Consider the following 25,219-nt stretch of genomic DNA (forward strand, 5'->3'; position numbering starts at 1 on the left):
CTTTAACTGTGTCACAAAGTCTGTTTATTTACAGTAATAAATGCAAAGTTTAACTGTCAGATACTTCCAAAGAGTAAAATAACATTCAATGCCAATGAGACAGAAAACAGTACTTTAACATTAAACTCTACAGGAAACAACTTGTAACGATTTAAAAACCTTGTGCCATAAAACATACAAGCATATAACTGTCAGAGAGACCCAATTTATGTAAAAATCCAGTAAACAGCTTTTTGTTCACACAGGTACCAATATATAGTCTGAAACAATCAGAAGTTATAAATATAAAAAAAAAATAGTTTTATATATATAACTATATATTAAATAATATTTATGCCTTGTTGTCCCATGTATCCAAAACAGTTTTGATAAATAATCTAAGCAGTGTCTATGCCTGTGTAATAACTCAGAAGAAAATTTAGCAGGGCAAAGGGCTATATATTATTTGAAATAAAGCATGTCATCTTAAGATAGCTTACTGTTCAATTATATCACTCAATAAACCAGTATTATACTAATATACTAAAAGCATAAACAGTTATTTAATTTGTATATGAACAAAAAAAAAGTATAGAAATGAAAAAGCAAAAAGAGAAATAAAAGCAATAAGAAAAGTATTATCATGACATACCTTACTTGAAGATTTTGCAAGTATAAAACAAATTAAAGTCCAGTTGCAATAGATGCTTTCAGAGGTTTAGTGGGAACAGCAATCTCTGATAGGTAGTCTAGCAGAGTTAGTTTTGTTTGCTAGACTAGGAATGTATCTCATTCCATGTATAGGGTGTATTAAAGTTTATATCAGAGTGAACTATGCTAATTTTTTGTTATTTAACTGTTTTTCTAGTTTTTAAATGCCTGGCACAATTGTTTTACTTTTATCTTTCATGGGGAAAGTTATTTGGATTGAGATAAATAGAAATACAACAATTGATATTCTATTGTCTATTCAGGAAGAGTATTATGTATACAGGATTCTATTAATACAAGTTCCTTTATTATTTATCTTTAAAGAATTCTGATATGGGTTTAACTTTGATATCCTTGAATACTAATGGTTTAAACAACCCATATAAGAGAGCCAGCCTACTAAGGTATCTTAAACTAAACAAGACTCAAGTAGTTTTTCTCCAAGAGACACACTTTAAAATAAATGATACATTTATGTGGGACCCTAAGGAATACACAATACTTGCTCAATCTTCTTATAAAAATAAGACCAGAGGAGTAACAATTCTATGGAAAAAGACTTTCTTAAATCCCCAAATAATTTACAAACATGTAGATAATGATGGACTCATGGCGTTAGTTATACTTATGTTTAATAATAGAATTTGGACCCTGGTTAATTTATACTGGTTCCTGGGTATGGGGGTTGGACTAGCTAAGAAACACTTAGACTTTATTACAACTACTTCTAAAGGTAATATTATACTAGGAGATGATTTCAATTGTATCACAGATATTACAAAAACTACCAATAGGAAATCTCCTAAACTATTGTCCTCAGTCAAACAGTTAAAAAAATGGACAGAAATGTTTAAATTAAATGATATCTTTAATGCTTTGGACCAAATTCTTTACTATTCTCACATCAGGACTATAGAAATGGTACCCAAACTAGAATAGATAAAATGTTTATCTCACAAGATCTTTATTCTAAAATCTTGAATTTTTCAATACAACCTTGTCCCTTTTCAGTTTTTTTTTTCTTTTCTTTTTAACATCAGTCCAAGAAGATTTATCAGTAACTCTCTTCAGAGAAGCAGATGCCCATTCCATATCTTCAGGTAAGGAAATAATGTTATTGTTTTAATAAAGGCAGTGGATTCCTCTAGGGCATTAAATTATTTCATTTCATTCTGATATAGAATTTTTATTCTGGCAGGAAAGACAAGCTGAGTTTTGATGTTATTCTGCTTTAACAGTATTATTAATGGCCAAGCTTTTTTCCTCTGTTCCAAAACTGTGATAGAGTAGTCATTATCAAACCTAATTGGGTTTTGATTAAATTTTAATGGACTTTTCCTCCAGGCAGATTTTAGGACCAACTCATTGTCCAAATAAGTTAGAAACTTTATGACTATTGATCTGGGAGGAGTAGAGGAGGATATTGACACTGGCTTTCCTAAAGCTCTATCAGCCCTTTCAATACCAAAGGACAGACCCTCCTTTAAATCTAAAATCTCTGGAATCCAGGTATTCAGGAAAGAAATATCTTCTCCTTCAGCTCTCGCAGGGATGCCAAAAATCCTTATATTTGACATTCTCTCCCTGTTTTCCAGGTCATCCACTTTATTGAGAAGCCAAATGTTTTGTTTGATGAGAACATCTTTCTGGCTTTCTTCTTCCCTCAGTCTTCCATCAATATCATTGAGGGATGCTTCTAAGTGTGTTATTCTGGATTGATGCTGCTGTATAAGTTCCTTGAGATAATCTGTTTGTTTCTGACAATTTTCCTTGAAGTTTTGTAAATTCTCCTTAAAATCATCCATTTTTAGTGAGAGTTTTTGTACAGCAGATGTCCCAAGCTGCATTTCTTTTTTTAAAGCCATGTCAGAATGAGAAGTCTTCGAAGTGCTCATCTCCACAAATGATATATTCTCCTTTATAATTTGACAGAAAAAACTTTCCTAAGTTCACCAAAGTTACTAATAATATAGTTTATACTTTCATCTATCAATTCTAAGTATTTTTGCTAAAATAAAATGTTATTTCCTATTTTTTATATTAGTTTCATGGAGCTCTGAAAAACTGCTGCTATTAGTTGGCCACCTTGGCTCCACCCCCACTTCAATAAACTTGAATGAAGAAAACCCTGCAGAAGCTTTACTAATGCATGCACAGCCTAGAATGAAAGAGGAAGAAGAACTCACCCAAGATGAAGTACAAAGTACACTGAAGAAAATGAAATCAAGGAAGAGACAAATCTCAGGTGAAGTCACTGCAGGTATAGGTTCATAGGTGTGCACTAGGCTAATGATCACTGGGATCTTTTTAAGTCTAGCCATGTATCCTAAATCTCTGACAAGTTCAGGTACCCTTAGTAATTGTAAGAAGGGGCTTGGGACATGAAACGTTTACAGGGTGCCTGTGTCCATTAGAGACATAGGTGCCAAATCAGAAATGAATTTCCTGTTTCCCATCCAACTGTCCAAGTTACACTTGAATTGGGTTAGAGAGGAACTCTGCTTCATGTGGATGGGAGAGCTTGTTCCAGAGAAGGGGTTGTCTCTGTGATACATATCGGTCTCTCCATCAAGTCGTATTTATATCACAGGTGAGGTTTAAGTTGGTAATTAAACGGGTAATTCTAATGCTGTTTGTTTTGCGTAATATGCAGGAGGTCCATCAGAGTGAGGTACAACAATGCCTTGTATGCCAGGCATAGATCTCCCCTCAACAGCCTGTAGGAAACAGAATACAGGGATAGGGCTTTGAGGCAGTCTGCATAGGAAATGTTACTTACATGCTGTATTCTTTTAGTGAGGAACTTCTGTGGGTGTTCCATTTGTTGGATGTGCTTGGTTAGGATATACCAAAGGGGGCATTGTACTCAATGATAGGTTTGATGAATGCCGAATATAGTGGAACAATGACTTGCTTGGACCTAGATACCATACCTTTGTTTATAAGTTACATAACATGGAATGATTTCCTCACTATCATAGACACATGTAGGTCAAAGGTTAAAATATTGTCTATGTGTGTCCCCAAGTCCCTGACTACTGGGTTGATTCTTTGGGCTGTGTTGTCAATATGATAGTTACCAGGGGTGGCTAACCTCCCAAAGGATACTTCATGGCTTTGACACCAGTTATTTGTCTGTGTCAACCCTTCTTTTAGAACATTAGTGTCTGTGGGGGATTCTGTGACTGCTCCACATTTTCAGTAATCTGAAAATGTGGTCAACCAGAACCTTTGACATTGATCTTAACTTCAGAGAAGTAGATGCCAAAAAGGATTAGTCCCAGCACTTATGCCTGAGGGACCCCACTGGCAATAGTCTTATTTATAGAGGTGGATTCCTCAATTCTAATTTCATGAGTCCTATCTTTGAGCCAGCTGGCTAAGGTCACATAAAGGTTTATACCTAACCTCTTGAGTTTGTCAACAATGTCCAAGTGGGGTGTTGTTTCAAATTCCTTGGCCATGTCAAAGTAGGCAATCTAAACTATTTTTCTCTTATCCATTGCTTTGATGGCCTTCTCAAAGAAGTCCATCAGGTTGAATAGGCATGACCTGCCCTTGATGAACCCAGACTGGATTGGGTCCAGTGTCTGGTGTTTTCCTATGTCATTATTGATCATTTCCAAGATAATTCTTTCCATTGGTTTACATACGAGACTAGTGAGACTTATGGGTCTCTAGTTTCCAGGATCTGTAGATGGCCTGCCTTTGTGCAGAGAGATGACTTGCTGTTCTCCATTCATGAGGTACAAAGCCCATGTGGAGGCTGCAGTTAAATAGCAATTCCAGAGGGCCTGATAGGTCATGTTTCATGTTATTTAAAAGACAGCCTGGGATGTTGGCAGGGCCCATTGATGCAGTGCTCTTGGCCTTAGAGACAGCATTGAAAACCTGTTCCAGAGTGATAGTAGGGGAAATTATATTTGGTGATATTTCCTGAGGGGAAGTTTAGATAAAGGGGTATTTCTCAGGGGGATGTGAAAATAAAGGGAAGAAATGTCTCCTGAGGGAACTCACCGCAATACAGAGAAAAAGGTGCATCACAGATGATTGAAGAAAAAAACATTCTAGTGCTCATGCACAGAAACAAAGGAAATAGTCACAATTGTGGGCAGTATAGAGGTAGAAAACTCCTGTCACACTGCATGAAAGTGCTGGGCAGGGTGACTGATAAATTAATACAGAAAGTAGCATAGAGTAGGGTGAGAGATGACCATGGTAGATTCAGATCAGGATGCAGCACAATTGCCCCATTGTTTGTAGTGGGGCAGATAGAGGAGAATAAACTGTAGAGTCCAGCTGAACATTTCTAGACTTGAAGAAAATATATGAAAAGGTCACAAGAAAGCTGATTTGGGAAGACCTGTAGTGGTTTGCAGTCCAAGAATCATTAGGAGATTTAGTGCATGTTATATACAGGGACCCAATGACAAAAGAACAGAGTTTGGGCTCATAGACAGGTTCCAAGTGGGAGTGGATGTGAATCAGGGCTCAGCTCTGAACCCACTCCTGTTCATTTTGGTGATGGACTATATCAACAAGCAGATCTGATGGGAAGAAGCAACTAAGCTGCTATATGCAGATAATGTGGCATTATAATTAGACTCTGAAAAAAAACTTCAGCAAATTACAGGGGACTGGAATGCAAAAATGAAGGGACATGAGATGAAACTGAGTATAGATATGACAGTGGTAATGGCATTAAATAGGAGAAAGAAGAAGGTTAACAATGAGATAGAAGTGAAAATAATAGAGCAGATTAATCGTTTCTAGAACCTGGAAAGTATTGCTATTGAGAATGGAAGTCTCAATGAGAAGGTCAAAGCTAGAATCTGAGGCAATGCGTTCAAGAGATACAAAGTGTCCGAGGTAGTGTGTAATATAAGAATGTCAAATAAATTGAAAAATAAGGTATGCAAAACAGTGGTGCAATCTGTGCTGCTGTAAGGCTCAGAAATCTAGGCACTGAAAGTACATCTGTAGAAGTTTGAAGTGACAGAGGCAATGTGCTTGAGATGGGTAATACAATGCATATTGTGAGGCAGATGAAGAACAAGGGCATCAGATCAGAAGCCAAAGTAGTTCCAATTACAGAGAAGATTAAGGAGAATCGATTATTGTCGTTTGTCTACATGCAGTAAAACACAGATGATTTGATAAAGCAGAATTGGAAGTGGCATGAACACAGGGTTGCCAGGCATCCTTATTTGAGCAGGACTGTCCTGAGATCAGCAGCAAAATACTGAATCCCATGCTGCCGATTAAAATCCTGGTGAAACAGCCTCCGCTTGGTGATTTTTGATTGGCTCATATACCAGCATACGGGGCAATCATAAATCGCAAAGCGGAGCCACTTCTGTTCAGTGCAAAACAGTGGGCTGTTCCGCACTGAACAGAAGAAGCTCTGCCATGTGATTTTTTTGATTGGCTCGCATACCCGCATATGGGCCAATCGTAAATCACTAAGCAGAGCCAAGCTACTCCACATGAAAGAATTTTCTTTTTATTTTTTTATTTATTTTTGGTCTTCACTTAGCGTGATTTTACTTTTTTTGGTCCCTACCTATCCCTTTAGGAATCTGATCTGGCAACCCTGCATGAAAAAGGCAACCAGGGACAAGGATATCCAGATAGCAGATGGATAACGTATGTGAAAGAAGACCTGATTCTGGGGAGATGACTGTCAACCAAGGTAAGCTTGTGAGTGTGACGTGAGAAAATGGAGAAAGTTGAGATGACATCCCAACCACATGTAAAAATGGGAAAAGAGGGGAGATGATGATGCTGCTGATGATGATGAGGATAAATTTATTCTATGATACCTGCTTTATCCTCTTCAGTGTTATGGAGGAGCTGGATTCTATCCCAGCAAGTAGATGGTGTGCTGGCAGTCCTTAGACCAGACAACAAGAAGAACCATTCACCATATCATCTCCCTTGCTCTTTTAGTAAGTTTTTTGGGTATAGTAATTTTCTTAGATATAGTCAGGAATATAGTGAAGCTTAGTTTACATATTTTTATTTATTTATCTGAGCTTGTCCTACAACGTAGTTTTAAAAATTCCCTGTGATTTTGAACTCTGATTTCACTGTGAATTGATATTTAGTATTGTCCTGTTCTTTTATTATTTATTATTAAATATGTTTAAACCTTTCATTGTGGCTGATCTGTGTAGAGACATTTAAATTTTGAGAATACTTGCATATTTATTTGGTGACACTGTGTGGGCCACTCCTAATAGCCTTGCTTTTGGTCAGACTACCATTTGTATTAATATTAATATTACACAGTAAGACTGGACACCCTTTGTTAAGCTCACTAAAGTAGCTGATGAGGAGTGACTGGTGGCAGTGGTAACTAATTTATAGTATGGACAGAAGGGGGCATAGGTAGTAAACATGTGCCAGCCTTTGCCAGGTGTGTGTGTGTGTGTGTGTGTGTGTGTGTGTGTGTGTGTGTGTGTGTGTGTGTGTGTGTGTGTGTGTGTAAATCAAACCTCAAAGAGTGTGTGTGTCAGCTACTGGAGCAGGGACATTAAGCACTGGTTGGACAGAGAGGGTGCACAACCAGATACAAGCAATCTTCCTTTATTCCACAAAACACGAACAGTGTGAATTAAATGTAACACAGAGATCTCAATACATCCAAGTGACTTCCAGGTTAAGCGCTTTCATCTGATAACACAGACTTCCTCAGAACCACTTAATTACACTTAATTAGTCACTTATATATCAAAAATTTGGCGCCAAAAATTAATGAGTAATAATTTCTTATTTTCTTGTGTGAATAGTATAATATATAAATATATATATAAATATTGTGTTAAAAATTATGATATAAATGCTATAACCTGACATATATATAACTAAACATACACACATATATAAAAAAACACTAAACACAACAAATTGATAGAAATATATGCACTAAAAACCTCCATTTCTTATATAAATACAATATATGTATCCTACTTATTGTGTGAATGGAAATATATATAAATACTTAAAATGATGTATTGCTACATATAGGATCTCCTATGTGGATCACAAAATACTATTGTTTGTTGAAAAATGTAATATAAAAACTTTTTTAAAAAATGCATGATCTAAAATAAATCTAATCTAGAATTAAAAAAGGTTTTAAGCTGATATATTCATTTAGCCCTGGGTATGTTGTTGCATCACAGCAAATCTGCCACTTGCTCTCCAGTGCTCCAAGATACGCCTTCCAATTCCCAGTACCTACTGACATGTCAACTTGATCTATGATAGCAAAACTGAACTTGTGTTCTTTCCCTTTATCTTTTACATGTTTACTAAGGGCATTTTTTACATCACCTTCACTGATTTTGTATATATGTTCATAAATACGGGTTTTAAGCCTTCTCTCATTTTTACCTACATAGTAAGCAGGGCACCGTGAACAAGTGGCAAGGTAAACCACCCTTTGTGTATTGCAATTCCCCACTCTACATCTACAAATAGTTTTAATGATATTGTCCAATTTAATAGACTTATTCTCATTAATATATTTACACTGTCCACATGTTCCACACTTGCTTGTACCCCTTCTTTCATGATTGTTATACACAGTTTTATTTGTATGCGCCCCTCTTTCCAATATTTTCTTCAAATTATTGGAAGTTTTGAACACACATTCAGGATAGTTACCAACTACATCTCCTATCCCTTCACCACTTGATAATAAATCCCAATGTCTACAAACAATTTCCTTAACCCAACTAGTATAGGTGTTATACATGATGACACAAAGTCTCCTATCTTGGAATTTCTCCACCTTTTTATTATCAACCCTAACCTTCCCTAAAAGTGGGGGATACTTTATACCCCATTGTTGTTTTACATATTTTACCACATCTTCTAACATTTTTGTGGGATATCCTCTGTCAATAAAGAGATTATATATGATGTCTAATTCATTATTCATATAATCCCAAGTGGAAGACATACGGGCTGCTCGAATACATTGCCCTTTTACAACATTTTTAAACATATGAGGTGGGTGGCTACTACCATATTGGATATAATCATTGGAAAACGTAGGTTTTCTGTACAGTTTAGAAACAAAACCTTCACCATCATTACTAATGTAAGTATCCAAGTAAGCTATTCCTTCAGTATCTATTTGATATGTAAATTTTAAAAATTCTGTAGTGTTATTGATGTATGTAATAAATTCAGGAATAAGATCACTCGGTCCCTTCCAAATTATAAATAAATCATCCAGAAATCTGGAATATAATGTTATATACTTATAATATTCGCAGGGAAAAACAAATACATTTTCCCACTCTAGCATAACCAGGTTGGCGAATATGGGTGCACAGGATGCACCCATAGCAACCCCTCTGGTTTGTCTGAAATACTCTCCTTGGAATTGTATATAGTTATGGTCTAATATTAGTCCCATCATATCTAATATTAGATTTATCTTGTCCCAACTCAACCCTGAATATTTACGCAAACTGTTACAAAAATATTTCAGACCTAAGGATGTGGGAATGCAAGAAAAAAGATCTTTTACATCTACAGTAATGAATATGATGTCCTCTCCCCAAACTTCCGGAGTTAGCTTACTCAAAAAATCCCACGAATCCTTGATAAGGTGAGGGACATTAACATATATTTGCTTGGTCCACTGATCTATAGTAACACCTAAATTATAGGTTTTAGACTGAGAGCCTGAAATAATGGGATGAAATGGAGGTTTTTCCAAACATTTATGGATCTTGGGTATTCCAACTATATTTGCCATCCGAGGGGACTCATTCCTGATAAAATTGTACAACTCATTACTAATACGGTTATCTAAAAGGTACTCTTCTATAGCCAAGTCTATTCTCCTGTACGCTATATTAATTTGGTTAAGTGACACCTCCTCATAATTTCCAGAACTGAACAATATTTCATGTATTTCTTTGCGGTACTGGTAGGCATCAAATATAATAATACCTCCACCCTTATCGGGCTTCATAATCCTAATATTTTTATTCAATATTATTTCATTTAAAATATTTCTCTCCTCTTGCAATAAATTATCACAGAAGTTTTGTTGGAGGTTATTATTGGTCCTAATATTTTTATATAACTGGTATATTTCCCTGCATACCACTTTCTCATATACTGCTACTTGAGGATTAGTAACAGGAATATACGAACTTTTTTTAGTGAGCCTCTTTAAATTCTCATTATACTCATGCTTTTTATCATTAAATTGCACCGCTAAATTCAATCTGCGACAGAATAATTTAATTTCTTTGATAGTATCAAATAGGTTAAAATGTGCATTGGGTACATACTTCATTCCCTTACTAAATAAGGTGTAGAATTCTGGTGCTATCTTAATATCTGTATAGTTATACACCTTAAAACCACTGTATGTATGTACCTTGGGTAGAGTACTGTCTATTGCTTCCATATTGTTAATAGTGGACATAGTCTCTATTTCACATACACGAATTGGTGAGCCTGCCCTGGCTATCTGTAAGTTAGATTTAGAAGTGGGATTCTCACTATTGTCTATACTAACTATCTCATTTGATATATCTTTGGGCTGGGTGAAATCTCCCTCCTTGAAAATTTGTATCCACATTATGTCCATAATTTTTACTTCTTCCTTTAAAATAATGTTGGTCAAAGGTATTGTCATCTTCACCTTTAGATTGTGGCCATATGTATGCCCTTCCTATCTTATACGATTCCGTGTCCCTTTCAAACTTACTCACCTTCCTATTATAAACACTATTGGCCCTATTATTTGCTGTGTCAAATTGCTTAGAATATAAATCCTTCCAATTTTCAAAATCACAATCATGTATTATGTCATCATTTAGCACTTCAAGTTCATCAAATAATGTAGCTATCTTCTCATCATTAAATAGCATAAGCTTTTTCATATATATACAGCCAAAATTATCGAACATTTTGTTAAATTCCTGCATTACTGATTCCTTGTATATAATGCCCAAAGGCAATTTGAAAAAGCGCAAGCCCTTAGGAACTATTTGTGCTTTAATGCATTTATCCAAATATGCATTATCAATTTTGGCGCTTTTTAATTGTATCAGTTTTTTACCTAGCATATTAATTTTAGTTTTAATACAATCTGCGCCAATACTAGACATATTTCTACTCCACATTCTTTTATGTTCAATATTGACAGTAAAATCATAATCCTCTGTTGCAAATCTATTAATAGCATCACTATAATTATTCCCATTAACGTTGTTACTACCTGTAACACTTTTATGAACATGCTGCCCCATGTTCAATCTCCTGTTTAACCCAATACTAGTGCTGTGACTTGTTTTTTTATTGTTAACAGTACCTTTATTATTGTCCTGTGATATGAATATATCAGCTTAAAACCTTTTTTAATTCTAGATTAGATTTATTTTAGATCATGCATTTTTTTAAAAAAAGTTTTTATATTACATTTTTCAACAAACAATAGTATTTTGTGATCCACATAGGAGATCCTATATGTAGCAATACATCATTTTAAGTATTTATATATATTTCCATTCACACAATAAGTAGGATACATATATTGTATTTATATAAGAAATGGAGGTTTTTAGTGTATATATTTCTATCAATTTGTTGTGTTTAGTGGTTTTTTATATATATGTGTATGTTTAGTTATATATATGTCAGGTTATAGCATTTATATCATAATTTTTAACACAATATTTATATATATATTTATATATTATACTATTCACACAAGAAAATAAGAAATTATTACTCATTAATTTTTGGCGCCAAATTTTTGATATATAAGTGACTAATTAAGTGTAATTAAGTGGTTCTGAGGAAGTCTATGTTATCAGATGAAAGCGCTTAACCTGGAAGTCACTTGGATATATTGAGATCTCTGTGTTACATTTACTTCACACTGTTCATGTTTTGTGGAATAAAGGAAGACTGCTTGCATCTGGTTGTGCACACTCATCTGTTTGAGCTAAGGGGAACTAGTGTCTGCATTAGGATTGGTCGTTACTTGTTTTATTTCACTTCTGTGGACAGAGAGGGTGCTGAAGGTCTTGGCCTGGTCAATGAGTTGAGATCTCAACTCTATAGCTGTGGCAGTGGGGAGTCTTATTAGGGATCTGGAGGAAGAGGGAGAAACCAGCCCTGGACTGACTGGGGTCTCTGTACGGTCTTAAGGGAAATTGCACTTGATGCAGAGAACTGCATCTGGATATACTGTCTGTGTGCCTGTTATCTTGAAGATCCCCCACTGTTGTCAGTGGTGAGGATTGAGGCTCCTTCATTACTGGTCCAGTGGTGGATCATCACATATTAATTGGCTGGCAGTGGTGGGATCACCACATCACATATTGGGATCCAGTGGTGTGGATATTGAACTCCTGTAGCCTGTAAACAGTGGTCACTAAAGAAGGTGTTTTTACTCTCACGCAGCCACACAATGAGCATTCAGAGTCTGATATCACAATAGTTTTATTTATTTTTTGTTAGTTTAGTTAATCAGGGAGAGTGAGCAAGGATGTCAGCAGAGGATTATGGCAAGCTGACAAGGAGCCAGTTGGCTGAGAATTGCCAAGCCAAGGGACTTGCGGATGCCAACCTGACTAAAGTGGAAATGATTGCAGCCTTAGCCACAGCTGCATCACAGACCAGAAACCAGGAAGACAGCCAGACTGGCCTTTGGGATGTACAACTCTCAGAAAATAGACAGTTCAATTTTTCCTTAGAGGTCTTAAAAATACATCTGGAGTTAAAGAGACTTGAACTGAAGGCCAAACATTTGGAACTAATATCAGCAGACAGACTGCAGCATTTGGAGGCTGAAGAAAAGGTGAAACACATGGAATTAGTATCAGGAGAGAGACTGTGACATCTGGAAGCCAAAGAAAATGAGAAGCAGGGGCAACATGAAAAGAAAATGCTGACTCTTTGCCAGGGTCATGAAGGTAACAGGGAAGGGAGTAAATGAACCCCAGAAGCAATAAAAGTCAGTACATTTCTTCTACAATTTACAGAAAGTGATACTTTTGATAGTTGTATTCATATGTTTGAAAGGGTATGTAAACAGTATAATGTTGACCAAGGGCTCTGGGTACAGTTCCTAACACCCTTACTCCATGGTAAAGCTGTAACTACTGTTTCTAACATGTCTGATATTGTTTGCTTAAATTATAATACATTTAACAATTGTTTATTAGAGTATTTTAAGTTAACACCTGAGGCTTATAGAAAAAAACATTTTGTGAGCATAGATGCAAGGCAGATGAAAGTGTGTGTGTGATTATATTGCTGAGTTAAGCACTCTTTTTCACAGGTGGGTGAGTAGGTATCAGGTCACCATGTTTGAAAGGCTGGCAGACCTTTTGGTGAGGGAACAACCCCTTAGAACTTTGCCTGAAGACATGAGAATCTGGTTGGCAGATAGAGAATGCAACACTGCAGATGAGTTGGAGAAAAAGGAGACCTATACCTAGCAAGAAGGGCATCCCTGCACAGAAAAGGGAATCCCAGTGCTGCACATGGGTATAAGTGAACCCATGGTGGGCAGCCTAAATTTCCCCAACAGAATCCGCCAGTAACAGGAAAAGTCACTTCTTCAGATACATGACCAGGGTCAAATGTTAAATGTTTTAAATGTAACCAGTGGGACCATGTAGCATATAGATGTCCATGGAGGCAAGGTGGGGAACAAAAGGTAGGGGAGCCAGCAAGTAGGAATGACAGAATGCCAGTGGTAAGTTGTCTGGAGACAACAAGGGTACCAAACTACCACAATATGTTATATCCTATCTTAGTAGATGGGAAACAGGCCACTGCTAAGAGAGACACAGCCTCTTAACCTAACCATTGTGAATCCTGCAATGGTTAAACAGGAGCACTACTTTCTTGGACAGTCTACTCCAGTCAGAGCTTTAGGAGGGACCCCATTTCAAATACCTTTGGCTAGGCTTGACCTTGACTGGGGGGTGGAAAAGGAAGCAAGCAAGTAGGTGTGTTTGAGGATATCCCTGCAGATGTCATGAAAGGGAATGGTTTTGATGATGCAGTACCTTGTGTGCATGCAGTTGCATGCAGTCAGGCTTGGAGACAGGCATGTGGGTCTGGTAGCCTTGGGGGGGACAAAGACAGACTGCACACTTGAAGCCAGGAGTGTGATGTGGTTACTTCAGAGAGGCTGCTGCCCTGTAGCAGTGAGACTGAAGGAGAGCTACAGCTGCTTGTGGGTACTGATGTTCCCTTGGGCAGTGTGACTGAAAGGGCAGAGGTGAGTAGTAGTACACAAGCCGACAGTGAGGCACCGCTGTCAGAAGATACCAGACTTCCTATGGAAGGGGAGGTGGGAAGGGTTACAAAGAGAGAGTTAAGACATATTCATCTCTCAGACCCTACATTACAAGGCTTGAGGGAGATAGCTAGGGTGTGCCTAATTCCCAAAGAAAAGGGGAATCTGTATACGGGAACAAAGGGTTACTGTATAGATAATGGACTCCTGAGGGCGGGCTGGAAGGTGAGGTAATACAGCAGTTGGCAGTGCCCAGAGAATACTGTCTGGCATTTATAGCCATACCCCATGACATTCCCTTTGCAGGTCATATGGGCATAAAGTGTACCAAGAGATATATTATGCAGAACTTTTATTGGCCTGGGATTTCCAGGGATGTAACAGGGTACTGCAGGACCTGTGAGCAGTGCCAAAGGTAGGCAAGGCAGGGGACAAAGTCAAAGCCCCTTTGGTGCCTTTGCCTGCGATTGAGGAGCCATTTCAGAGGGGACCTATGGATATTGTGGGGTCTTTGAGTACCCCAAGTTCCACACGGAAGAAGTAGAGCCTTGTGGTAGTAGTTTATGCTACCAGATGCCCTGAGGCAGTGGCTCTGTCCTCCATTGAGGCAAAAAAAGGTGTCAAATGCTTTGTTAGAGATTTTCTGCAGCATAGGTTTCCCAAATGAAATACTGACAGAGGTAGCAATTTCATGTCAGACCTGCTAGCTTGTCTGTGGGAGCCCTGAGGGGTGAAGCACCTAAAGACCACCCCCTACCACCCCCAGACTAATGGTCTGGTGGACAGGTTAAACTCTACACTAAAGTCCATGCTATGGACATTTGCAGACCAGTTTAAGAGGGAGAGGGACAAATATTTGTCCCATCTGTTGTTTGCTTACAGAGAGGTGCCCCAGGAATCCACATTTTTTCTCCCTTTGAGTTGCTGTATAGGGTTAGAGGTCCTCTAGATTTGATTTGCAATGAGTGGGATGGTGAGTGTGAATCCCACAAGGAATCTGTTGTGGCATATATGATAAACCTCAGGACAAGGCTCAGGGAACTCCTGAGCTTGGCCCAGGAGAACCTGGCAGAAGCCCAACAGCAGAAAAAGGTCTGGTATGACAGGAATGCTCAAGCCAGAGAGCATGTTGTAGGGCAGCAGGTTATGGTTCTCATTCCTGTCATCACAACAGGCTGCAGGCAGCTTGGGAGGGATCCTTCAAAGTGGTAAGGAAGGTCAGTGATGTTAACTACATGGTAAAACTGCTAGGCAGGAGGCAGGGGCACAAACTGTACCATGCTAACATGATAAAACCTTACCATGATAAGGAGGCCCTGGTGCTAAGTATGTACAGTAGAAGGCAGGAGGAGTCTGAGAGGAATCTATGGCTACAGCAAGCCAACCAGCAAAATTCTAAGTTACAATGGTGGAGCCTAAGGTTGCAGGCATATGATATGACAGTGCAACACTGTAATGGGGTCAGTAATGCAAAGGCAGCTGGGATCACAAGACAGGGTATGGATTAATGTATTCCCAGATAGGCTCATCCCTCTCAAGCAACATTTCTCAAGGGTCACTTGAAAAACTAGCTTAAGTCTTCAGGGGGGTGAAAAAGAGGTACTGCCAGAACAGCTAGCTGGAATTTTGTAAATAATTATATGTCATTTGTAAATACCAAACTAACATATACAAAGTGCTTCTGTTACAAATGTATTAGAACTGAATGTCATGTGTATTAGGTGTGACGAGAGGAGGTACTGCCAGCACAGCTAGCTGGAATTTTGTAAATAATTATATGTCATTTGTGAATACCAAACTAATCTATACAAGGTGCTTCTGTTACAAATGTATTAGAACTGAATGTCATGTGTATATCAAACTTATATATATAGATGTTTGTGTTGAAAAGGTATTTGTATAGTGCCTACTGGAAGAGAACAGAAATGTAAATACACTACTGTAACTGTTTAAATGTGTAGGTGTGACGAGAGGGGGGTACTGCCAGCACAGCTAGCTAGAATTTTGTAAATAATTATATGTCATTTGTGAATATCAAACTAATGTGTATAAGATGCTTGTGTTACAAATGTATTAGAACTGTATGTCATGTGTATATCAAACTTATATATATAGATGTTTGTGTTGAAAAGGTATTTGTATTAGTATTATCCTGTTCTTTTATTATTTATTATTAAATATATTTAAACCTTTTATTCTGGCTGACCTATGTAGAGGCATTTACGTTTTGAGAGTACTTGCATATTTATTTGGTGACACTGTATGGGGCACTCATAATAGCCTTGCTCTTGGTCAAACTACCATTTGTATTAGTATTAATATTACACAGTAAGATTGCACACCCTTTGTTAAGGGCCCTAAGCTGATAAGGAGTGACTGGTGGCAGTGGTGACTACCTTATAGTCTGTGCAGAAGGGGGTATAGCTAGTAAACCTGTGCAAGCCTTTGCCAGGTGTGTGTGTGTGTGTGTGTGTGTGTGTGTGTGTGTGTGTGTGTGTGTGTGTGTGTGTGTGTGTGTGTGTGTGTGTGTGTGTGTGTGTGTCAGCTACTTGGGCAGGGACAGAAAGCACTGGTTGGACAGGTCTTGGGTTGGTCACTCAGCTAAGATCTCAACTCTATAGCTGTAGCAGTGAGTAGTCGTATTGGGGTTCTGAAGGAAGAAAGAGAAACCAGCCCTGGACTGACTGTGGTCTCTGTGTGTTCTTAAGAGAAATTGCACTTGATGCAGAGAGCTGCAACTTGAAATACTGTGTGTGTACCTGTTATCCTCCCAGTGAATGTCCCCCACTGTTGCTAGTGGTGAGGATTGAGGCTGCTTGATTACTGGTCCAGGGGTGGATCGTCAAAGCTGGCATAAGGCAGACAGCCCATTTCAGGCAGGGCACACAGAGTGTCTCTCTCACACACACACACACACACACACACACACACACACACACACACACACACACACACACACACACACACACACACACACACACACACACACACACACACACACACACACACAGCAATGTGCAAGTTAAAGGACTGACATTTTACATATTTGCATGTCTTTGGTATATGGATGAACCACAAACCCAAGCAGAAACCCACAAAGATATCAGGAAGGCGTGCAGGTTCCTACCAAACCAGGACTGAACCTGAGAACCAAGTGCTGTGATTCAGCAATATTAACTATTGCATCATATGATACCCTAATGCAAACATTACCCAAACTGAGTGCTCTTTATATGTGATACTGTAATCCTTCAGAATGATTATTCCACATCTTTTATATGAGACATTCAAACAAGTTTCTTAGATATTGTCATCTGAGCCACAGTAATGACCTTCTTATAAATATAAACTATAATTATTCTAATGGATCCCCCCTCAAGAACTTAACATTCAAACAAGCTGACAACCAAAGAAAGTATTCTCGTTGAGCAAAGCTGAACATTGCAGTACATATTTCAATACATGATACTCCAAATGAACTCCATGGCAGCTCTCTCCATGCACACTAACACAGTAACCATTGCTGCCAACAACATATTAAATTCCTCTTACAAGTTGAAGCAACTGTCTAAAGAGGTGAAGGGATGCATTGTCAAATATGTCATTCTTGTGAAGTATGGCTTCCATTATACCCAGAAGAACTTCCCAACAACATAAGCCTTCTCTAAAATATGGAACCCACTTCCAGGTACACTGCAGGCAAAACCAGAAACAGACATTCAAAATAGAACTCTAAAATGTTGCTGTTTTTAAGTCAAATGTAAATATGGCAGAATCCCCTAAATACACAGTTCTGCTGTGGCCTAAACAAATAACACACATATACACACAAACACCATTTCACATACACATATAGATAAAAAAATCATGATAATGATAACATCTCTGCACTTCTAGTAAGGAAATACCTTAAGCACAAAGGATAACAACATTTCAATAGTTTTAGCCCACCAGTTTCATGATATCTTACACGAATCATGAAGCCTTAACATATTATACAGTCAGCTATTTAAGTATATTTAAGAATTTAAGTATATCAGCTTTTCATAATTCCATTACATCACATTACATCAATTATCAAAATCAGAGCTGCAGTCTGTTATTCAAAATACTGTATTTGGAGGCACTAAGCTATTGCACATGTACCTTTTTTCGCTGCTCTTGACTGTGTATACTGTAAACACATTGAAAATATATGATGCTGCCCATAGAAACATTGTCAAGGCCTTCCTCCTGAATATAATGTAAATGGTTGACTAGCTGAAATTGTGATAACATTTACTTAGCAGGTATTGCACTGTACCTGTTACGTAAACAGAGAAGTAATAATAGCTGTAATATAACAGTTGCCGTAATACAAAGAATTATGACTAGATCTCTGACATGAACATCAATCTTGGCATCTTGTCGACAATGTGTAATAAATGTTTGTGATCGGAGACATGGTCATAATTCTTTGTAGTGCACAGAGCTTTATCTTCTCCACATACCAGAAGTTACAGGAAAAAAAAAAGAAAGTGTAGGAGCATGCGGTGGTTTACTGGCTTTGAAATCAGTAAAACACTTTGTATTCTCAAACAGCTAAACCAACATGCCTCTTAAAATCTTTGCTTAAGAATTTTCAACAAATCCAAAAAGAATGGTAGGACAAAGGCTCAAAATCAGGAACAAGTTTTAAACATTGCCTTAATTCAACATGCATTTTCTGACCTCTAAGAAGTATGAAACTCTGATGTCTAGCATTATTGATGCTTTGTAATCCTCATTGACAAGTGACTCAATAGCTCAATCTGTTAAATGCTTTGAAAACATTAATTTTGATGGCGCAGTGGCATAGCAGTTATCATTGTCGCCTCACCGCAAGAGGTTCTCCAGTTCGATTCTCGGCCGGGGTGCCTTCTGTGCAGAGTCTGCATGTCCTCCCTGCATTCATGTGGGTTTCCTCCGGGTGCGCCAGTTTCCTCCCACATTACAAAGATATGCATCTGGAACGTTTCTCCCTGGGCCTCCACTGAAAATTGGCTTTGTTCCAAGTCAGACTTTCCCAGTAAACAAATGTTAAATAAATAATTTTAACAAAAAAAATCAACATTTTATGAGGGATAGGGTAAAATTATGAAACAAAATTAGGGACATTCTGCAAAATCAGGGACAGTTAAGGAATGGACAGCAGGAAGAAACAAAATGATCTTTAGAAATAATGGATTTTATTGCTCACCTGATTTTTTAGTGTAAAAGACTAAAAGCATCTTGCCTTTGTTGTTTGTATCCAAATACTGCAGCTTATTAACTCTTCTGTTGAGCTTCAGCATATGTATTTATAACATCCAGACTTCTTAATAAGTATATTCCACAAGCAACAAACAATGGGTTGGCTTTAGGTCAGTTCTGTGAAGCTCATGCTTTTGAAATCAGACACGCAGTGAACTTATGAAGCAATATTGTGCAAAACCAAGATTTACAGGAAATCCCTGTTGATTTTACTGTAAACTATGTGTACTTGCAGGGGCAGAGTCTATATATTCTATCCTACTAAAGTAGACATACTACATTAGTTATTTTTACCCTAAAATAACACTTTGATTTAGTTTGAAGGTGTGTCAGTTTTGGAAAACTAATCCTCTGTTCCAAATATTATGGTTTAAAATAAGATCTCACAACTTGGTTAATATATCCCTGCATCAAGTTGTGACACTAATAAAATCCAGGTTTATGAGATGAGGTTTAGCAAATTGGCCAACCATGGTGTTAATTGAAATATTTTTAACAGTTCTTTTTTGTGTTAGAAATAAATATCAGAAAAGTCTTTGCTATAGTACATAGCTATCCAAGCACAAGACCAAAGTCTTTCTAAGGAGTAATGAACCAAACAATATTGCACAGTAAACATGCTTGGAGTCATACTAAGCATGAGTTACTTATGAATATAAGCAATGGCGCATGCCTCTCAGCTGTACAGATTTTTACAGAATGTCCAGATTTATGCCTCTTATTTTTGGTCAATTTTTCATAAAATTGAAGTTTTCTGGCAAATTAGTGGCAAATCATTAAAGACTGAAGTTAGAAAATAATGACAAACATTTGAGTTTCAGACTTTATATCCTTTAGAAATTTCATGGTAATGCAAAACCTGTTATTCTATTAACTTTCTAAGTTTGTAAGAGTAATATTTAAAACTTGTCCCTATTTTTGGGCCTTTGTCCCACTTTTATTTATGGCTTTGTCCAGATTTCTTGCTCTAAGAGGTTGAGAGGTATGGCAACAGATGAAAGCCATGACAGTTGTCCATTACTGGGCAGCAAGTGTCATTCTGTGTTGGAATACTGCTAATACTGCATGTGACACAAGTGAATTAGAGACAGAAGAGGGTACACTGGGAGGGTTTGAGGGTTGTATATTTTAAAAATCAGTGCCCTAGAATCTCTTAATCAGATTTATACACTATGAAGACTGGTAGAGAAGGCTGAAGGTTGCCAGCCTAGCCAAATAGAATTTGATACATAATTCTGGCATTTGTAAATACAAATGTAAAATACAGGCTTGTTTCTTAAATAAAAGAAAAATACTGTAAAATGTTGAACTTCAAGATTGTAGCAACATTGCCATCTGCTGTAACTAAAACTAAGTCAAGCATTTCACATCTGTTCTTTGAAATTAAAATTATGTCTTGTATGTTCTTTTCTCCAGAGCCGCGGTGGATGGTACAGCAGTAGCGTTGTTGCCTCACAGCAAGAGGTTCTCCTGTTCGATTCTCAGCTGGAGTGCCTTCTGTTTGGAGTCTGCATGTCCTCCCCGTGGTCGAGTGGCCTCCAAAAGACATTCGTGAATGGGCGTGCCTTCGCTGAAGGTTGGGCGTCGGGCTGGCAACTCGGCACCATAAAAAAAAAAATCTACTGCCAATCATTAGCGGACTGGAGTTCCGCTGTGGCGACCCCTAAATGGGAAAAGCCGAAAAGAATACACACACACATGTTCTTTTCTCCAGAGCTCAGAGTCATTATGTCTGGACTAGCACATTCTTCCTATTGTTTTAACTTAAGGAATAATTACTAGAGTGTACATGTGAAATGTCTTTTATTGTTGTAGCTTCCTGAGCAGGTGTTAGCTTGCTACATAATGTAGCCTGTTGGCCTGGGAACCCCAGGCTAAGTGTCAAAATGACGTAATGTGTATACTGGGAAACCTAAGTGTCAAAAATGATGTAATCTGGGAGGGTCCAGCAGAAATGTTTGTTAGTGATTTTAAAAACTATTGCTCAGAGAGAGACTGTAAGCATTTTGATCTTGGACATCCAACTTAGCACTGCCTATGCTCTATATGTGACTAAGTTACTTTAGAAGTTTGTTTTCTTGTAGCAATAGCTAGGAATTAGAACAGATTAGACTAAGCATTTTTCTGTATTCAAATCAGGACTTTCCTACTGTATTGTTTTAAGTTTCTGTGTGATCTCTGAACTCTTGAATAGCATGTGGTGTAGTATTGACTTGTGTTTCTAGTATTTATTATTAAATATTTTTAAAACCTTTCAACTGTGGCTGGTTTATGTAGAGATAAATTAAGCTCTAGAGTACATTGCATACTTATAAGTGATCCTGAACTAAGCCCTTCCAATAAGCCTTGATTGCTTAGTTACACTACTGTTGGATAATGATATTGCACAGTAATAATTGAACACCCTTTTAAGGGCCTTTGGGTAGCTGGTAATTATTAGCTGGTGGTGGCAGGAATTACTACCGTATTGTCTGGGTATAGGGGCACAGCTGGTGAATCTGTGTCAGCCTTTCCCAGGAGTGTCTGTGAAGTATAAATACTTATCTCTAAGTGTGTGTGTGTGTCAACTACTTGGGCAGGGACACGAAGCACTGGTTGTACAGAGAGGATACTGGAGGTTTTAGATTACCAGCTAGGCTGAGATTTGGACCCTATAGCTGTGCCAGTGGGGAATCTTATTGGGGACCTGTGGAGCAAGGGAGCGACCAGCCCCAGACTGACTGTGATCTCTGTGTGCTCTTAAGGAAAATTGCACTTTACTGTGTGTATTTGTTATCCTTTCCTCATATATGAGACGCCCTTTCTGGTGTTAGTGGTGAGGATTGAGGCTCCTTTATTGCTGGGCCAGGGCACGGTCATCACATATAAATACTGAGTTAAAATAACTGACAGAATTAAGTTAACTAAGAGAACCTGAGTTTAAATTTTTTTTTTAGAAAAATGACCTCTCAAAAAATCTAATTGCCTGAATAGAGAAAAGGTAGACAAACGTGCAAAGGCTGATGAGAAAAAAAGTCTGTAAAAATCACAAAGTATTAACATGATTTTTAGCTTGTACTAACAAACCACAATAAATGTTACCTTTGTAAAAAGACACAGAGGTAATAAAACTGAAAAGAAAATACTTACTTCTGGTTCCCTTTGTTTACAGATGTTGGAGTAAGTGTGCTTTCATCTAGCATGGGACTGCCAGACTGCTTGAAAAGAACTGGAAGTTTATTTCCTCTGGTGGATGGACAATATAATCATATCAGCTGTGATTTTAAACTGTTTATTTTGGAATTGAATATCCTGGCATATACTTCTAGGTTCAACTTATAAGGTATGCTCCATGCTGGATTTTCTTTGTATAGCATTATATTACTCATAAAGATACAGTAAATTACATATCTTGAAACATCTCAGTGTCTTGAGTACCTGGCTGGTCTTATACCATTGCTTCATGCCTTCAGCTAGTGACACTGTTCTGACTTAATTATTTATTTATTTATTTTCAGAGAATTAAAAAAAAAATTCAGTTACAACCTGCCATGGCTTTTTGGATGAGTGGTGCCCTTTAAGGAAAGTGATGTTACTTCCTGAGCTTTTTGTTCGGTTCCACCCAAAAGCTATACAATCAATCCGATTTTCTGTGTAGCTCACGGATGGAGGTCTGAGCTGAAATCCCAGAAATTTTGAAGTTTGTACTGAAAGGGATGGCCACCATCAAACCCCAAACAGCAGTGGGAAATAGAATGCTGAAGCTGGAGTGTTTGTCTCTTCGGATAGTCTAGATAATAGCAGAGGGTTTTTTTTTTTCTCCTGGCTGGCCACCAGATATTATGAACAGTGGACTATTTGAACAAAGTGCTCTTGTGTGACGTAAGATGGAGGCTGTCCCAGATTTTGCAGAATGTTCCTGATTTAATTCATATTTTTGGTCTCTTCTTAATCAGATTTGTTGGTTTCTGACATATTGTTAAGGTGTGCAGTCACTAAATGGCAGCCTACCTGTCATTCAGAAAACACATGCTAGTGAAACACCTATTATTCTAGATATGATCTAAGTATATCAGAACAATATTTAAAATCTGTCCCTGAGTTTTGGGCTTTGTCCTCCTATTATTTTTGGCTTTGTTCCTGATTCTTAAATTTAAAGGATGAAACTATATTGGGAATGCTTATACTATGGCTGACTACTATGTGTATGTGTAAGATTATTATGCCCATGTTTTATATATATATATATATATATATATATATATATATATATATATATATATATATACATATGTGTGTGTGTGTGTGTATAAAAGTCAGCTGTGGTGGTGCAACAGTTAGCATTGTCACCTCACAGCAAGAGGTACTCTGGTTTGATTCTTGGCTGAAGCACCTTCTGTGCAGAGTGTGCATGTCCTCCCTGTGGCTGAGTGAGTTTTAAAGACATGCAGCTAGGTGTGTGTGTGTGTGTGTGTGTGTGTGTGTGTGTGTGTGTGTGTGTGTGTGTGTGTGTGTGTGTGTGTGTGTCTGTCTGTGTGCATGCCTTCTGTGAAGGTTGGGCATCAGGCTGGCAACTCAACACTGTAAAAACTCCACTGCCAATCAATCTGCTGACCAGTGATCCCCTGTGGTGACCCCTAACGGGAGAAGCCAAAAGACACACACACACACACGTGCACACACACACACACACACGCACACACACATATATATATATATATATATATACATATATATATATATATATATATATATATATAATTTTTTTTTTATTATTACAGTCAGACACAATCAATAAAGTGCCTCTTGTTTGGGGGTATGTGCACTCTGGATAAATATGACTTATTCTGCTGTTGCTAATCACAACAGAGTAGTCAATGATTTGGACTGACATGAGCAGTGTCACCTAATGTATTGTATTTTGCTGACATCAGTGTAAAATGAGCATTACTCTGATTTATGTATGTACATGTGTGGGGGATAATACTGTGGTTGACATAGTGTGTTTCTGTAAAATAAATTACTGTGTCAGTTATTAGTATTATTATCATTTTTAATTACAATTAGACATCCGAAGTATGCACAGTCAAAAAGTGGCTATATTTGCTGGGTATGTGGGGGTAGTCTGTAGATAAATGTGGCTTGTCCTGCTGTTATTGATCACAGTTAAGCAGTCATCGATATTGCTTGGATATTGCTAAAATCAGTGTGAGTTATGCTTGTATGTATGCACAGGATGATGGTATTGCAGTTTAAGAGTTTGTTTACCAAAATGTTTAAAGTCTTTACCTTATAAGCACAAGGTATAGGGTTTGATTCTGACCTTGAGTTATTGCCTAGGCTTAAAATGGCCCTTCAGGGCAGTTAACTTAGTATTCACATATGAACCATAATTTATTTCACTTTTCTTTGCAGTCAGACTTCAGAAATGAACATAATAACTGATGTTCTTTGGTGGCCTGAGCATGTTATGTGTGAAAGCAACTTGAGCATTGGCACAGCTATGCAGCATTTACAATTGTCACATCATACTACTTGGTTATATATTTTAGTTCTTCGCTGTGGCTCCTCTGTCAAGATTCTGCATGTCTACCCTGTATCTAAGTGGGTTTTATCCACATGTTCTGGTTTCCTCTAACTTCCCACAGATCTCCCAGAGATGAGTTTACAATCCCTCAATTTACCAGTTGATAACTCTGTGGGTTGGCACTGTAACATAGGGAGCAACAATGTGCAAGAGGTTTTCTGGTTCAGTTCCTGGCTGGGGTGCCTGCTGTTCACAGTCTGCATGTCCTCTGTGTGTCTGTATGATACTAATAGATAAGAAATGCAAGATATAACTTCCATGACATTTGCAACCTTATCATTTTCATTTTTAAAAGAACGTTGATTACAGTAAAGGTCTAAATAAATTAAAATCTTAAAGGTTTGTGTCATTTTGTCAAATTTTATTTCCTTGCATTTTAATGCTAAACTACAAGAAGA

General features: G+C 37.6%; 1 protein-coding gene across 3 annotated transcripts in view; it reads right to left on the bottom strand.

Moving 5' to 3' along the window:
- LOC122798130 (biotinidase-like) overlaps positions 1-22,466 on the bottom strand; it is a 327,465-nt gene extending 304,999 nt beyond the window's left edge. Inside the window, exon 1 of one of the 3 annotated variants that reach the window (XM_044066837.1) lies at positions 22,385-22,466. Coding sequence is in view for 1 of the 3 variants with exons in the window: in XM_044066835.1 (XP_043922770.1) it covers positions 19,203-19,296 (94 nt within the window). In the remaining 2 variants the exon portion in view is untranslated. Of the gene's footprint in view, positions 1-18,694; positions 18,711-19,202; positions 19,391-22,384 lie in introns of those variants that run through there. The other 2 variants (XM_044066835.1, XM_044066838.1) reach the window with 2 other exon arrangements.
- Between the last annotated feature and the right edge of the window lie 2,753 nt (positions 22,467-25,219).

The sequence above is a fragment of the Protopterus annectens genome, chromosome 3.part1 (assembly GCF_019279795.1).
Source record: "Protopterus annectens isolate FY-2018-M chromosome 3.part1, PAN1.0, whole genome shotgun sequence".
Lineage (NCBI taxonomy): Eukaryota > Metazoa > Chordata > Ceratodontiformes > Protopteridae > Protopterus > Protopterus annectens.